We start from the raw sequence: 15,062 nt of genomic DNA on the forward strand, positions 1-15,062 counted from the left end.
TCAGTCCGTTACAGCGTGACAAATGTGCTATCTCCGTTACGAACGCTAGTTTTCCCAGACCGAGCGCTTCCGTCTCGTACTTGATTCAGAGCATGCGTGGAATTTTGTGCGTCGGAATTGTCCACACGCGATCGGAAATTCCGAGAATGGATTTTGTTGTTGGAACATTTGAGAACCAGCTCTCAAATTTTTGTTGTCAGAAAATGTTCTATGGGGCCTACACACGGTCAGAATTTCTGACCAAAAGCTCCCATCGAACATTTGTTGTCTGGAATTCCGAGCGTGTGTACGCGGCATTAGAGTAACACGGAGGCCGCCATTGCTGGCCTGCAAATACAAGGTGCTTGTCTGTCATGGCCTTTCTTTTGCTTCAGTACTTTGATTTACTGACCCAGATGGATGCAGATAAGGACCTCTGACTTTACTGTGACTTTCCTGATCTGCATACGTTTTCTGGGTCAGCAACTCGGAAAGAAAAAAAAAAAAAAGAAAGCCAGTGGCTAGTATAACAGCATTTATAATTTCACAGAGAATGGTACAGCAGTACTTCACAGAATGGTACATTTGAACAACGCCCTGTTCATTTCATTTGGTTGTCGTTACTGGCACAGTCATTTGCAAGGGCATCACCACTTGAGAATTGTTTTTCCTGCCAAAAGTAAAACTTCTATGCATGGACTTTATATTGGGTCCAATTAGATATCTTTTGCTACATTGTTTAAGCCTTGATGAAGAGGGATATGTGGCCCTTAAAATGCTTTGGCTGCTTTTTCTTTCCCTATTGTTACTTGTATTATAAAAGGCTTTAGACTCTTGGGATAACTACTTGGTGCTTGTTTGACTTGTTTGTACCTGGACTTGATTTTGTATCAGCTCTTCAGACTCCAGTAAAGCAGAGCTCAGATTGTGAAAAGTGGAAGCAGCGCAAGGAGCCAGTAAATTGTGCTTCAATGTTAAAAAGGTACATGTTGACTGGCGGAGAGAGCAGAGTTAGCAAAGAGCGTATTTGTCTAAGTAAGGAGCTCATCCACCTGCTGTTCAGTCACAGGCTGGGGAGGGATAAGACCATTAAGCAGAGAATAATCAGCTCTTCTATGCTGCACAGCCCTGTTTAGCAGGGAAGAAGATCTGTGTAAATAGTATACCACAAGTTAAAGTAGAACAGTCAATTCCTAACTATGCTAATGAACATGAGAATTACAATTATTTTTGTAAATATAAACTGCTAAATACATTTTCTCATTAGCAGTATATAGCAGTCTTGTGACATCTAGTGACTATATGGTTAAGCTTGTAGGAAGTTTTCATTCTACTCTCACTGTCCTGAGGCTGCAGGACCCCTGACAATCTTGCTGGGCAGTGCTGATTGGCCCTGTGCTGATCACATGCAAAAAACTATTTGGCAATACACACTAAACTGAGCATTTGCAGAGTGCCTTCAAGGCTCTGTTCTATCAGGAGATGGATTGGGGACTGTGGGAGAAGGGGGAGGATCAGAGAAGACCAGATCAAACAGCCTTTTTACACTTTGCAGAGGATTAACCCCTTAGGTTCCACAGTGAGTATAACAAGCATGGTTTACAGCATACACAGACTAATTTTACTGTTGTGGGTTTAGTAACACTTTAAACATTCACTCTGCCCCATTCTAAGCCTATTCTAACAACCCTGTAAAGAAAAAAGCTGTGTTTACTTATCTATGCTGAGGGCGCTCCAGTCCGGTCACATGATCTCTCCAGCGGCCGGCTTCAGTAAAAAGGAGAGATCACCGACAATGGCTGCAGAGCCTGAGTGATGTGGTCATCCATACACTTACTATGGGACATCCGTTGCCTGCTGTCACACCTCGACATTGGAGCCAATCATGTAACCAGACTGACGCGCACCCAGCATAGGTAAGTATACACATCTTTTTTCTTTACAGGGTAATTAGAATAGGTTTAGAATGGAGGTGGGAGCAGGTTTAAGTATAGTTAGGATTTGACTGGACTTCAAGGCCTGGTTCACACTGATGCGACAATCACTCCCTCCAAATTCGGAGAACTTGTTGCATCAGAAGTCTGACCCCATTCTGTGCAATGGAACTGTTATAATCCGTGCGACTTGAGTCACTCCGACGTAGGAAAAGGTACCTGCACTACTTTTGGTTCGAATTTGGTACGATTTGCTGCCCAGCCAAACTGAGCTATCGGGGGAGAAGGGCCTTAGTCAGGGAGGTGACCAAGAACCCAATGGTCACTCTGACAGAGCTCCAGCATTTCTCTGTCTGAAGTGGAGAACCTTCCAGAAGAAGAACCATCTTTGCAGCACTCCACCAATCAGGCCTGCATGGTAGAGTGGCCAGACAGAAGCCACTCCTCAGTAAAAGACATATGAAAGCCCGCCTGGAGTTTGTCAAAAGGCACCTGAAGGACTCTCAGACCATGAGAAACAATTCTCTGGTCTGATGAAACAAAGAATAAATACTTTGGCCTGAATGGTAAGCGTCATGTGGAGGAAACCAGGCATCACTCATTACCTAGCCAATACATCCCTATAGTTAAGCATGGTGGTGGCAGCATTATGCCGTAGGGATATTTTTCAGTGGCATGAACTAGGAGACTAGTCCTGATCGAGGGGAACATGAATGCAGCAATGTACAGAGACCTCCCTAATGAAAAGAGCGCTCTGGACCTCAGACTGGGACGAAGGTTCACCTTCCAACAGGAAAAGGACCCTAAGCACAAAGCCAAGATATCAAAGGAGTGGCTACTGGACAACTCTGTGAATGTCCTTGAGTTGCCCAGCCAGAGCCCAGACCTGAACCCGATTGAACATCTCTGGAGAGATCTGAAAATGGCTGTGCACCAACACTCCCCATCCAACCTGATGGAGCTTAAGAGGTCCTGCAAAGCAGAATGGGAGAAACTGCCCAAAAATAGGTGTGCCAAGCTTGTAGCATCAAACTCAAAAAGACCTGAGGCTGTAATTGGTGCCAACGTATTGAGCAAAGGCTGTAAATACTTATGTACATGGGATTTTATTTTTTAATTTGCAAAGATTTCAAACAAACTTCTTTCACAGTCTGTCCCTAGAACTGGTCCAACAATCCCAAATATATTCTTTCACATTGTCATTATGGGGTGTTTGTAGAATTTTGAGGAAAATAATGAATTTTATCAATTTTGGAACAGAGCTGTAACACAACAAAATGTGGAAAAAGTGAAGCTCTGAATACTTTCCAGATCCACTGTACATTGATGATAATGCTAAACATACCAATGCTACTACACTGGCTGGCTATGTCCCATTACCTTTATCATGCCCAGAAACGGCAAGCATTTCCTGCCTTGTAAAGTGGAAAGACACCAATGGGTGTATTTTTGGTTCTGGCCGGCTATATTTTCCTTGTAGAAATTACATACACACTGATACATTTTGCCTGATCATTTGTTGATGGATTTGTTCAGCTGAATACCAGTTATATCAGGTTATTCCTTCCTTTCAAGACATCTGTTCCTAGTAATATGAGATTGAGAAACGCTTGACTTATATGCTACCGTATGAAGCCTTATTGGATAGTTCAGCGTTGTCTGCTCTCAAGTTGCCACACTTATCAACGCTCTGTCCAGAATTCAGCTGGAGAATTGCAAAACCCATCAATGTTTTATCCCTGACCCATCATCTTGTTTGCTGTGTAATCTACAGTTACAAGCATATCCCTCTACAGCAAGGGACTTCCAAGAGCTGCATTAGACTGACATGTCACAACAGAAAATAATATTAACTACTGTAGAACAGTCTGCTGTCATGCTGCTGGGAAATGATGGCATTAATAATGTATCTGTCATTATATCTCATTTCTGAGCCTGAAACATCACGCAAAATAGCAGCATCATAATAGAAAATGTTGTTCAATTTACTCTCTAAACAATCCAATAATATACAAGGTCATGTTTGTATACAGCAAGAGTGATGCCCCCTGGTGGCCTGGCGTCGGAGATGCCATTATGACTATTTTCAAGTCATATTGTACTACTTTATTGTTGACTATTTTTCTATGGAAAATCCAGCCAACATATTTGCCTTGTTGCTGCGTAAAGGACACTGCATTAGGGAGCCGTGACTGGGTTTAAAAAATGCTGCATTTACAGGAGTTTTACGATTTGCCTGTAGAAGCAGCTCAGTGTTATCCTATCCTATCCTATCCTATGTTTATGCACATTAGGATGTTTAGAGGCAGAAAAAACCCTTCTGGTTTGTGTTTTTAAGAGTAGCCTCCTGGCACAAAAAAAATGCTAAATGCCTGTACAAAAACGCTCTATGGCATGGGTGCTCAACCTGTGGCTCTCCAGCTGTTGCAAAACTACAATTCCCATAATGCCTCAGCCTTTGGGAGACATGCTTGTACCTGTCGGCTTGCAATGCCTCATGGGAATTGTAGTTCCGCAACAGCTGGAGAGCCACAGGTTGAGCACCCATGCTCTATGGGAACACGCACACTGAGCTTAAATATATCTTATAAAGCTTCGGAGCGTTTTTGTACAGGCGTTTAGCTTTTTTTCCTGACAGAAAACTCCTTTTAAAAAACAGAAAGTTTTTTTTTGTCTACCTCTAAACTCTGAGCTTAAAATTTGCCTCTAAATGTCCTAATGTGGATAATTTTGAGCTGTTTCTACAGGCAAAACGCAAAACTCCTGTAGAATCAGCGAGCATGCCAAAAGAACTGGTGTTGGCATATGCAAAGACCTTAAATATAAGGAAAATGCCTTAGAAATATAACTTTATTTCAGCAGTTGTTTTTTTATAAGTTATGCCTCGTACACACGATCAGGTTTCCCGGTGGGTTTCCCGGTGGACTGAGGGGAACGCCGAGAAGCAGCTCGGCAGCTTTTTCCCCCTACACACGACCAGTTTCCTTGCAGGAAAACTGGCATGAGAGCTCTGGTCGGTAAACCTGGCCGTGTGTATGCCCCCCCCCGCAGGCTTTTTCCATAGGAAAACTGCCAGGTTAAAAACCGCCAGGGATCCCAGCGGGAAAAAAGGAAACATGTTCTAATTTTTCCCGCCGTGATTCGTCGGGAAGACTGCCATGGAGCATACACACGGCCAGTTTTCCCGGCCAAAAGCTGTCACGGCAGTTTTTTCGACGGGAAAACGGGTCGTGTGCACAAGGCATTAGAAGAGAATTATTGATTTATTATTGTCTTACTAAAGTTTTGATCCATATTACCTTTCATTTTATGCAATTTCAAATAATTGTAACTTTTGGGTTAGGCGTTAGGGCTGATTTGATCTTTTTTTTTTTTAATGCCCTGGTAGCCAATTTTCTTTAGCATTTACTCCTGCCCTGCTAAAGGTCAATATGAGGTTTTATGGCTTACTTTAGCTGCCCTTAGTACTAGTGTTTGCTTATCTGTTGAAGTTTGATAGGAAGGTAGGTAGACAAATTGTAGCTAACCACTACTATATTACCTTTTCCTTCCCATTGCTTTCAGTACTTCTCGTGTTGTGCTATAATTTCTGGCATACTTATCAATTTTCATATTTCAATTTTTATTCACGTCTGGCCGTTTGGAGACATGGAGGACTGTGTGTCAAAACCTTATAAGTTGCCCCCAAAGATCTTGCCATCTTATGCCTCGTACACCCGACCAGTTTTCCCGTTGGAAAAACTGCCATGACAGCTTTTGGCTGGGAAAACTGTCCGTGTGTATGCTTCATGGCAGTTTTCCCGACGGGAATCCCGGCGGAAAAAATTAGAACATTTTAACTTTTTTCCTGCCGGGATTCCCGGCGGTCTTTTTCCCGGCAGTTTTCCTATGGGATGGAGCATACACACGGCCGGGATTCCCGGCCTAAGCTCTCATTGCAGTTTTTCTGCCAGGAAAACTGGCCGTGTGTAGGGGGAAAAAGCTGCCATGCAGGTTCTCGGTTTTCCCCTTGGTTTTCCCGGCTGACTTTTTACCGCCGGGAAAACCAATCGTGTGTACAAGGCATTGGGTTCTCTGTTCCCTCTGGCCTCTATTGCTTTTTCCCAAGCTTTATACACACCACCAACTGGAACCAAAAAGTACTGAATGTGTTAGAGGATCCCATAGCCAATCCAGCCTTATGTTTCTCTTAATCCTCCGGATGTTGCAGACTGATAGATGGGGTACAAAGGATGTACAGATGCTGTACTCTGACAGAGTTAAGTTAAGGCCATCATTTGAAACATATCAAAAGATGGCTATTGCCCACAGCAACCAATCAAATGTTCGCTTTAATTTTATAGCTTCCTCTGGAAAACAAAGTGTTTTCCCTGTTTTTAGTCCTGGATTCAAAGATCCATTTCACTTTGTCTGAGAAATCAGAGTTACATTAGGAGTTGTGTGTAAGCCAGGCTAAGTACTATAGCCTCCTGCACAGCAAATAACTTTTTAAATAGCTGATTAATATCTGATGGAATGTTTATTTTGCTCTTGCCTTCTAAGCGCGGTTGTTAATAATACAACAGTGACTGTGCATTGGCGCTCTGCCTGGAACCCCCTCCTCTTTAGCCTCTTCTTGATAGAAGATTTTCCATATCTCTTTACAACCAATAACATTTGCAGACTCGCATGCATATAAACACTCTGAATATGCAAATGTTTTTTTATCCAGAGCTCGACATGTGATAAGTCCAAGTTAGACTGATTAAACCAGCAGCCCTAACATTTCCATTTTTTTGCACAGTGGGTAGTGCGTGCCTCACTTAGCATTTTCAAAGGTTCCAATGAAATATCGAAAAGTAACCCCGGTACATATCTTTTGCATTGTTAAACATGGGCTACATTTTTCATTTTTATTTTAACTAACCGCAAAGCATGTCCTGGTTCACTGATCAGCAGCACCTTGTGGTAACATGACTCAGGCTTGACTATTATACTTCCAAGTGCTGATATTTCTGTAGCACAGTAAGAATTTTTTCTAATCAACACTGTTGTACAGCAGTGTTGTATTTTTCTTTTTCTGCCTTGACTGTGACCAATTTTGTAGTTCAAGCACAAAAGATATTATTTCTTTCCACTGTCTAACCCTAGCGGCTGTCCAGTCAGGTTTCTGCCACCTACTACCACAGCTTAAAATAGACTGCTCTGCTAATGCACCTCATGCTGAGGTAATTTTACAAAACAGATGAAGGACATAAAAATAAGTTGTTTATTTGGGAAAAGCCAAGGGGTTTATAATAAAAGTGTTATTTATTTTCTTCTTTAAAATTGGAGGCGCAGCTGAAATTCCACAGGGCCCTAGTGTGAAGTGGTTACATGGGCCCCTTCATACGTCATCCAAAATCCTTCAAGGGTTATAAAGGATTGTTTCTTAAATCTGTATACAATGTACTGTGAGCACTCAGTAAATAGGTTGCAAATAGCAGTCGTAGTTGGACACTATTGTCCCCAAGGGCCTGGGGAAATATCACCTTCTTCAATCCTTAGTTATGCACTAGTTGGCATTCTAGCTACAACCTAGCTTGGCAGTTTATAGTTCCAGAATGTCTGCTGATTTATTCAGTCTGACTTGATACTTCACCATTAATGCTCTTCAGAAGGCAAACTGCGCCCATCTCATTTGACAATCTTAAAAATCTTGTTTGTTTCAGGCTTCATGATGAGGGGACATGAAGAGTCTCCAGTCTACCATGGCCTTGTTGTAAATGGTGGCATTTGTGTACTGTTGTTGCCTATATTACTTGTTGAAGTAAGGTCTGAAGATGAAATAATGGCTGCACCGCTGGTGAAATGTTTACTTTTAGCTCAGTTTAGTTTCAGCTCTCTGTCCTTAGCATGGGGCAGCAGAGGAGGACCCTTTGTATTACAAACCCAGAGATTTCATTAAAACCTTACTCAGACTGTTTACCTGTTTATACAATTACTAATTCCAGAGCAAAATGCATAATACTTGAACTTTAAGGCGAAACACAACCCTAAATTCTTAGTTTTGGATAAAGTAGGCAAAGATCTTAGTCTCTGACGAAATGTTATTGCTGTTTGTTTCCATTGGGCAGATTTATCACACTGGAATGTGAAGGAATTGTCCAATTGGGGACTAAAGCCGACCATACATGGGTCAAATTTTGGCTTGTTCAGCTGATCGACTTCTGTACAACTGCCCTGTTGGATTTTCCCCGCTCAATCAGTGCTGCAGGCTATAGCCTGCAATGCTGAACAGTGTACTCTGAGAGTGGGAAAAGCCTGTTGCACACTAATAGTTTTTTAAAAACAGTCGGCTCCTGTCAGAGCTACTGTACCAACGATCTTCCCTGCTGAGCTTTTGTGTTCTGACAGGGGGACGGCCCCCTCAGCTGTTGGCTGAGAGCGCTGATCAGGAGCTGGTCGGCCGCTGTTTTTTCAGCATGCTCGTCCGACAGAAGCCAGCTAAACGGGGCTGAAGTCTCCCCACTGTCAGAATACAGTACCTCAGCGGGGAGGATTTCCCTATCTTCCTCAAATGTGTGGATAGGGGGAATCAGGTTTGTTTTCATTCAGCCCACTGGTTGAACAAAGAAAACCATCTATGGCCTGCCTAAGACCATGACAAAAACCTGGTAGATCCAAACACCTTTCTATTTTTTCAAAGTAAAGGGGAAAATGAGTTCTACCCAACACAATCTCTAACCCTAACACAAAAAATGTTGGCTGTAGGTTCATTTTAATGTTCGATCTATTTATTGAAAGGTTTCCAAGACTACAATGGTTGTAAAGTGATAGTTAACAGTAGTGACATCATGAAAAATTACATATCTGAGTTTTACCAAGTATTGGTTTTAAAGTTATTGAAAAGTGTACGGCTCAACCAATAGTGATTAAAATAAAGGGAGAAGAGTAAAAGGAAGATAGCATAGCATAGGCTTAGTGGAAACAGGAGCAGGAAAGGGTAGAGTGCTGGAAGGGAAATGTAAAAAAAAGGTTTTGGAATGAGGAAGTGGACAAGGGTGTTGGCTTAACAGGACTTCAGGCAGCTGTATGCAATAACCAGGCTGTAGTTAACTTATCAAAGGTCGAGTAGACCACAATCAAAGCCATGTGGTAGACCCATGCTTCCCAGACCTTGTGGAATTTAGGCATAGCGCTGTACATTTTCACCAGTAGTGTTTTTATTGAAGTGGAAGTAAACCTATCCATAAAACTGTTTCATTTATGGCATGTGCTGGAAATGCATCTATCCCATTGGTTGTGCTCGCAACCAAACTGTCAAACCATCCAATGGCTGTGTCATAACTGATCACATGTGCAGCATCATGGCAGTTGTAGATTTAACAGAGGCAAGATGGCAGCTTCCTTGGCTGAAAACGATAGGGGGGTTTGCTTACACTTCAATGCCCAGTGCACCCCGGATTTAACCTCAGACCTGAACACAGAGATTCAGAGAGACACTATTTTTAGATATAGAAGTTGCAGGAAAAAAAAGCACAACAGTGATATAGACTACAGCAACCAATTTTGCATTCTGTTACATAGTAACGTAGTAATGAGCTGGTAGCTAAGGACAACACCTTTAATTATCACTTTCTCCAGTTAATAGAATTCTGTCTTCTGGACAAATCATAATTCTATAGTATACTTAAGAGTTACCATATTTTGTTGTGTGTTTGAATAGAGGAAAGTTTGTAATTACTTATTTCCAGCTATTTTGCATTTTATTAATGTCTTCATGATTAATATGTATTTTTAATTACATGTTATCTCTTTGTTTTCCCCAGATAAACCAGGAAGCCATTTTCCAAGTCCTCAGCCTACATTACAGGATGGTGAGTAGTACATCAAATTATTAATTGTCTGCTATAATGAATGATGTAGTTGGAAGCATTTATGGGACTACTGCTCAGACAGTTGTCCTGAAGATTTATGAAAACTTCGATATCTAGAAACATTTGTGTACACTTTGACAACTGACCAAATTTGCTTATACTTTTTGATAATATAATTAATTGTTGGACTTCTTAAAGAGAACTCCATTTCTAAACAAATACCCCTTATCTATGCCCAATATTCTTCTTACACTTTTTACAAGGTGGCATAGAAAGTTGTCCACTTTAAGATCATTGTAATAAAGAAAGGGGGGCACACTTTGTACCTGGAGGAATTAAAGCGGAGGTTCACCCAAATAACATTTATATAAGACCAAATTCTTTATACTTTTTTTTTTTTTTTTAGGCTGTACATACCTTATAATCTATATTTCCAATCCGGCTTCCGGGTACTTCTCCTGCAGGAGTAGGCATTTCCAAACTGAGCCGCAATGTAATCGCCCAGATAATTGATGTCTATCAGAAAATGTTCAGAACATTTTCCCCCCGGCGGATAAGGCCCCGCCCTCCGTATTGTGTAGGCGCGTCATGGAGTTTCCGAAAGGAGCCAAACAGGTTAAGCTGCAAGTCGGCTCTATACGGATCCTAGTCTGTGCGCAGGTGTCGTGTAGAGCCGACTCGCCCCTTTACATGTTCGGCTCCTTTCTGAAACTCTGTGACACGCCTACGCAATACAGGGGGCAGGGCCTTATCTGCCGGGGGGAACATTTTCTGATAGACATCAATCATCTGGGCAAACACCCAGATTACATTGTGGCTCAGCTTGGAAACGCCTACTCCCGCAGGAGAAGTACCCGGAAAGCCAGGATTGCAAATATAGATTATAAGGTGTGTACAGTCTAAAAAAAAAAAAAAAAAAGTGCCGACTGTACATGCTTGTAGTAAAGAATTTGATCTTATATAAATGTTATTTGGGTGAACCTCCGCTTTAAAGATTAACGTCCACATTCAGAAACAGTAGACCATTGTAAGAGGTGTGAAGAAAAGAAATAAATAACACTATATATTATTAATTCAGGAAGTAGCTGAATGCCTTTGTGGATAAGGAAACATTTTTTTGTCCCAGTTAGAGCACATTTTATTAAGGTTTTTCTGCCTTTCTGTAAATCAGCTGCTGATTTAAGGTTTGGAGGATGCAAGGAATTTTTATTTAATTCATAATGTTTTTGTGCTTTGATTATACATGATAGAAATGTATCTTTTTTAAGTAACTGCAACTAAGGATACTGATTTTACCTGAGCCAAGAGCGGTTTCTCATCCACTGCCCAGATAACATACACCTCTATCAACCAAGCAAATGTCTGTGCTATGAACAGATATCGCAAAGCACCAGCTTATATTGTGCTGGGTGAAGTGTAGAGATTGGCTTTAAATAACCCACATCCTACGTGCTAAGTGACTTTTCCAATAGGCATATGATTGACCAGGGGTGTCTCCACTTATGAAAAATGCAGCCATAGAAATCATCAACTGTTCTGGTAGAATTTGGGCAATGTTAATCTGATGCTTATGAACTCCTTTAGTACGTAAGGTAGAAAGTATGTTTAATGTGAGGTACCACAGTGAAGCTACCAACTACCACAAAAGTGGATTCATGTGACACACAGCAACACAACTGTATGCACGCAATTTGCTAATTAAGTCCTACATGCTAATGTAATACCATTACAGCATTTGTGGGATGTTGCCATATGGCTGAATGATTGATAGCTGGAACGTAATTGTATTTAGGACTAAAAAGATAGATTTAGGCAATGAATTAAGTGAATTAAATTGGAAGTCTCTATTGACTTAAAGATCCGTTCTCCTTTCCACTCTTCTTTTTAAAATTAAATTAAAATCAATTATTCCCTTCAGTGATAACAGTGCTTAATAAAAGTTCCTTGAAGACAACAAAAGTTAATATCATTTAAATTCCCTTTTTCAGAAGAATATTACAAACCAGAACACCATTAAATTAATCTGATTCTGCACATGAAACGTGATAATTAACTTTCTTTTCTGAGGTCTTAAGAAATGACAAGATGTCTGCTCCCTGATACAATTGTAAAGGCATTTTTCAAGGTTGACACTATGCCCTCATTTTAAATTTCTTGTGCTATCACTAAAAAAAAAAATAATAATAATAATAATTAGAACATGAAGTGACATAATCAAATCTGTCACCTTATCAGTGAAAGCAAAACATCCTGGTACCATAATTTATGTTTAGTGTTCCAACCCATGGATCCAAACTACTACAGCAGCCACTGAAATATCCAGTACTTTCCATTTCAGGCACATGCCTAGATTCTCTCCTGCCTCCTAAAATGCAGCTCTCCATGCCTGTTGTAGCCAATTACCAGGTCTGATCACTGCCACTGATCATATGCAAGTACTCATTTTCAGTCAAAATATGATCTCTGTGGAGCTACTGGGATGGGCAAGAGCACTGAAGGTAAATTTTGACACAGGAACACTTTTAAAGAATAAGTCTATATCCGATAATTTCATTTTGAATAATTGCCATTGGTTTTAATTTCTTACTGGCTTCTTCTATTTCTTGGGCATTTCTGTCTCAAGATCTCAAGTTCCCAGGTCTATCCACATCCCACAGTTATTGGGACTTATCTCTACCCATTGGTTTTATCCATTTTTTTACTTTATGAAAAATAAAGCAAGGTTTCTAAGGCTTCATGCACACATAGCCTACGCAAAACACAGCAAAACCGCACCATGATTTTACCGAAATGTTGCCACGTTTTGCAGCATGCTGTCAAAGGGTCCCTATCCTAAATGTGCATTCAGAAGAGGGAGGTTGACAAAGGTTGAACCTCCCCTAACCTCAGCAGCTCCTAAACAATCCTAAAAAGCTTATGTGTACATGGACACATAGGCTTTTATGCAGTTGAGTTTAGGAGCTTTGGCAAAATAAAGGCTAAAAGCTCCAAAACTCAAGTTTAATTACTAACTATTGAAAAATAGTTCTTGGGATTGGATTCATTCAAATTAGTTATTGTTGTTTCATAAATCATGTGTACTGAAAATACTCCTCAATTTTTTTGTTGAGTTCCATTTGGTAAGGGTTTTCTTAAAATTTGTCGCAATGGAATGTTGGCCAGTATGTGTTTTTATTTATATATAGAGCATACTGTATGTCCAAACACCAGTTAGACCCGGTTCACACTGGGGCGACACGACAGGCGACTCAGCCGCCTGACGTGCCACGTCCCATTCAATGCAATGGAACCATTCTAATAGGAGCGACGCAAGTCCTGTACAACTTCGGGGGCATTCTATACAGAAGTATGCATATTTGCATAAGTATACAGTCGTTTTGCAAATCGCCTCTGAAGTCGTCCTCAGGACGACTTGCAGAGTCACCCCCGAAGTCGTGCCGCTGCTGTGTAAACCGACTCTTAGTGAAGTTTGCTTATATTGAATCAATATATTAATCTAAATAGTGGGAGCTAATTCAATTTCCAACTTAAAATAATCTGATCACTTGTCTTGGTAACTGGATGTCTGAGTCTGTGCAATATGGTCACCACAAGCCACAAAGAAGAAACTTGATGTTGGGCGTTGATGCATGCATTCATCACACAGATTTAGTCATATATAATAAATTCTAAATACACAATGTTCTATGTTGTTGGGGAGGCAGTAGAGGGCTTCACAGTAGCCCTTACATGGTGCTTCCAGAATTTTGTTAAATGATGCATGTGTTTCTACTGCAGATCACAGTATGGAGGAATCTTTGAGGACTGCATGCAATGCACATTTGCACTGTCATAACTATCTGCTTTAGTTGCTGTTTCTGTAAACCTAATCTTACACTCTCACCTTTTAATTCCGCGTACACACGTCCGTTTCTCATGACGAAAAAAAATGCAATTTTTGATATTGGTCGTTAAAAACGATCGTGTGTAGGCTCCAGAGCAGTTTTCTCGACAAGAAAAATGGGCATTAAAAATGTAGAACCTGCTCTATTTTTTCTCGTTGTTTTTCACGTCGTTTTTCTCGTAGTGAAAAACAGTCGTGTGTAGGCTTCAACGACGGGGAAAAAACACGCATGCTCAGAAGTTATGAGAAGGGAAATTTACATAATCAGCCCAAAGGGTGGCGCCATTCAAAAAGGAACTTCCCCTTTGTAGTCCTGTCGTACGTGTTGTATGTCACCGCGCTTTGCTTGAGCATTTTTTATCACAATCGTGTGTATGCAAGGCAGGCTTGAGAGGAATCACGCCGAGAAAAATGTTTTTTCCATGACATGAAAAACGGCCGTGTGTGTGTACGCGGCATTACATTTCAGGGATATGTTTACCTCTGTTACTTTGCTTTTCACTGCCTTGAAGGACTGCTGCCCCAGAGCCTATTTTTTGTTTACTACATACACTGTGCAAAATGCAGTCAGCAGCTACAATTACAAAACCTGGTACTTACCAGTGGCTGGAGTCCTCCAATGTCTTCCAGTAGCCGGTTCTACTGTGGGTCCCCAGCACAACCATCTTGGATTTGGGAGCTGTCTGAGGAACCACAGCCGGTTCCCCAATTTTGCATGCGCTCTTTGAATGGTTCTGCAACCTGCTGGGACATGTGGCATATACCAGGAGGCTATGGGAGGGGATGGGATGGGGCAAGTAGCATCATCCTCACCTTGGGGAGGATTACAGAAGTGGGAGCGGGTACCGATAAAATCAGTACTTGCTCCCCCCCCCCCCCAAAGAAAAACAAACAAGTTACAAACTGGGGGAAGGGAGTGGACCATCAGCAGTACTTTACTTTTAAACACTTCTGCTTTAACTTCCCCCATACCACTGAACCATTTGTTATGACTGATCGATTATGGTTCCGTTATGTATTTTAACACCTCATTGATTACAATATTTACCTATTTATGCTTCTTATCCAATTATGCTATCAATAAACGATTTATTATTTGATCGATTGATTCATTCTGCCCCAAGTGTTCTGTTTCATATAAAGTCCCAACTTTTCCTTATTCCCCAATAGTCCCCTTCCGTTCACTGAACCATTTAGTACTAACCTAGCTTCTAAACGTAAACTTTAAAACCAGATAAGACCTATCCTGCTGCATACTCAACCTTGTTCTTCTCTGGAAGTCTCTGTACCAACAGCTTGCAGGTCCCTTGCCAAAGACATGCAGTTTAGAGTTCTTATGCCAGGATAAACTCCTTCAGCAGTATCAGATATTTTTTTTTTTTCTGGACAGAATGAGACAAATATTATGCATTAATTTCTTTGTGACTT

The 15,062-nt window shown here is 41.1% G+C and overlaps 1 protein-coding gene across 14 annotated transcripts in view; it reads left to right on the forward strand.

Annotated features, from left to right (window-relative positions):
* Positions 1-15,062, forward strand: part of AGRN (agrin) — a 578,793-nt gene that overhangs the window by 243,317 nt on the left and 320,414 nt on the right. For all 14 annotated transcript variants that reach the window (XM_040325972.1, XM_040325976.1, XM_040325970.1 and 11 more), the window contains one exon: positions 9,704-9,751. In XM_040325972.1, coding sequence (XP_040181906.1) covers positions 9,704-9,751 — 48 coding nt within the window. The remainder of the gene's footprint in view (positions 1-9,703; positions 9,752-15,062) is intronic.

This window comes from Rana temporaria, chromosome 10 (assembly GCF_905171775.1).
Source record: "Rana temporaria chromosome 10, aRanTem1.1, whole genome shotgun sequence".
NCBI classification, from domain to species: Eukaryota; Metazoa; Chordata; class Amphibia; order Anura; family Ranidae; genus Rana; species Rana temporaria.